At 49.1% G+C, this 2102-nt stretch overlaps 1 protein-coding gene across 3 annotated transcripts in view; it reads left to right on the forward strand.

Moving 5' to 3' along the window:
• Positions 1–1031: 1031 nt before the first annotated feature.
• The window catches only part of LOC114049577 (cytochrome c oxidase assembly factor 6 homolog), an 8914-nt gene continuing 7843 nt past the window's right edge, over positions 1032–2102 (forward strand). The window contains exon 1 of one of the 3 annotated variants that reach the window (XM_027870832.1): positions 1032–1135. Coding sequence is in view for 1 of the 3 variants with exons in the window: in XM_027870831.1 (XP_027726632.1) it covers positions 1427–1439 (13 nt within the window). In the remaining 2 variants the exon portion in view is untranslated. Of the gene's footprint in view, positions 1136–1337; positions 1440–1461; positions 1579–2102 lie in introns of those variants that run through there. The other 2 variants (XM_027870831.1, XM_027870833.1) reach the window with 2 other exon arrangements.

Genomic DNA, 2102 nt, shown 5'->3' on the forward strand with positions numbered 1-2102 from the left:
TTTTTTCCTCTAAATGCATCGGTCCCCTGCATACATGGTCCACGGGGCACAGGTTAAGAACCCTAGCCCTTTACCAACAAACCCTTATTTAGCATCTGCTATGAAGAACCGTACTAAATGGGTGAGCTACACAATTAAGAAGATAGTCCCTGCCCCCTTGCGGCATACAGTCTAGCAGCGGATGACAATAATTGGAATAAGTAAAACACAATACCTATTATTTGCATTTGAAAGTTACATATCTGAGTTCTAAGGGAGGCCAAATCAGTCCTGGGATTCAGGGAAGGCTTCTTGGAAGAGGTAGTTTTTGAGGAGCGCTTTTAAGGGTCATCAGAGGCAGGGAGGTGCAAGAGCTATAGACATGGCCTCAAAGCCACAAGACCTTCCTTTAAGTTCTCTCACCTATCCTGGCTGTATTGACGTTGGCAAGTCACTTAACCGCTCAGTTCTCTGAATGATTAAGACTATAATTTACAGAGTACGTGCCAACCTGCATTGGTAGAGGGAGTGCGCTATACAAGGGAAACCAGAAGTCCGGTCCTCGTGCCTATACTTTTTAAGGGTTATAGACTTGGATTTGGAAGAGGGTCTTCGAAGTAATCCAGTTCAAGCCCCTCATTTTACCGATGAATAAACGACAGCTCACATGTTAAGTGACTTTGTCAAGGTCACTCTGCTTGTCACAGCAAGTACCATTAATAAGACTTTCCACAGGTGCAGGTTACCTCCTAAAAGCACAAATGTTTACTAGAGAGTATTTTATGATTTGGGTTTCCTATTACATAAAGCCCCCTACCACCTCCCTGTCCCGCGGTCCCGGCCCACGTCCTAGCCCAGGAGCAGGGAGGGAGCCCCAGGGAGGGGTAGACAACTGAGAGATACTGCCCACGACGGAAGTGAAGGGGAGACCCCCAGCCCCAGACACGTCAGCTAAGACAAAGGCCATTTTCCTCCGCAACATCGGGTCGTGAAGTCAGCTAACTTGTCGTCCACACCAGCAGCTTCCGGCAGCAGCCGGAAATCGCTCACAAAGAGGGCAGAGGAGGGAACACAGGAAATCCCGCCCCCTCCATCTCGAGGAGACGGTGGCTCGAAGGAGTCACATCGGAAGGGCTCGGTGTTCCGCTCCAAGCAGGTAAGTCACTCTTCTTGGGATGGTTTCCTGATTGCGGGGGTGGCCCTCGGGTCTGTACCGACTCTGTCGTTAGAGAGAAGGCCTCCCTCCCCCAAGGGAACGGGCCCGTCCTCAGAGTCGCGTTTCCGGGCTGGGGAGGCGGCTTTCCAGGGACCTGCTCCATTCCGGCTTTTGGGGGCGGAGCCAGCGGGCGGAAGTGGGAGGAAAGAAGCCGCCGGGTTCTTCCCGTAGCCCAAGGTTGTTTTGTAGGGTCGGGGGAGATGTCAAAAGTTTTACAAACTTTAAGCCTTTATGGATGATTCAGGTAGTAGAGGGAAATCCTGACCCACACTCCATGACCTCTCTGTCTCAGTTTCCTCGTCTATAAAATGGGGATAACAATAGTCCCTACTTCACAGGGCTGTGAGGATCAAATGAAATACGTATAAAGCGCTGTGGAAATGGTCTGTATTATTGTCGGTAGGTAGGTGGCTCAGAGTGCGGGGCCTGGAGTCTCAAATCCGGTTTCAGACACTTAACTAGCTGTATAATCCTAGGCAAATCATTTAACCTCCGTTTGCCTCAGTTTACTATGGGGGTAATAATAGACCTTACCTCACAGAATTGTTGAGGATTGAATGAGATAATTGTAAAGTGCCTTCAGTCATATTCAGTCGTGACCGATTCTTTGTGATCTCATTTGAGGTTTTCTTGGTTTGCCATTTCCTTCTCTAGCTCATTTTACAGATAAGAGAACTGAGGCAAACAGGGTTAAGTGCCTTGCCCAGGGTCACACAACTAGTGTCTGAGGTTGGATTTGAACTTAGGAAGATGAATCTTCCCGACTCCAGGCCTGGCACTCTATCCACTACACCATCTAGTTGCAACAGTTGTAAATTGTATGTGCCAGACATGTGCTATATAAATGTTAAGTGGTTGTACTCCTCCTCCTCCTCCTCCTCCTCCTCCTCCTCCTCCTCCTCCTCCT

This window comes from Vombatus ursinus, unplaced genomic scaffold (genome assembly GCF_900497805.2).
Source record: "Vombatus ursinus unplaced genomic scaffold, bare-nosed wombat genome assembly UNPS02014798.1, whole genome shotgun sequence".
NCBI classification, from domain to species: Eukaryota; Metazoa; Chordata; class Mammalia; order Diprotodontia; family Vombatidae; genus Vombatus; species Vombatus ursinus.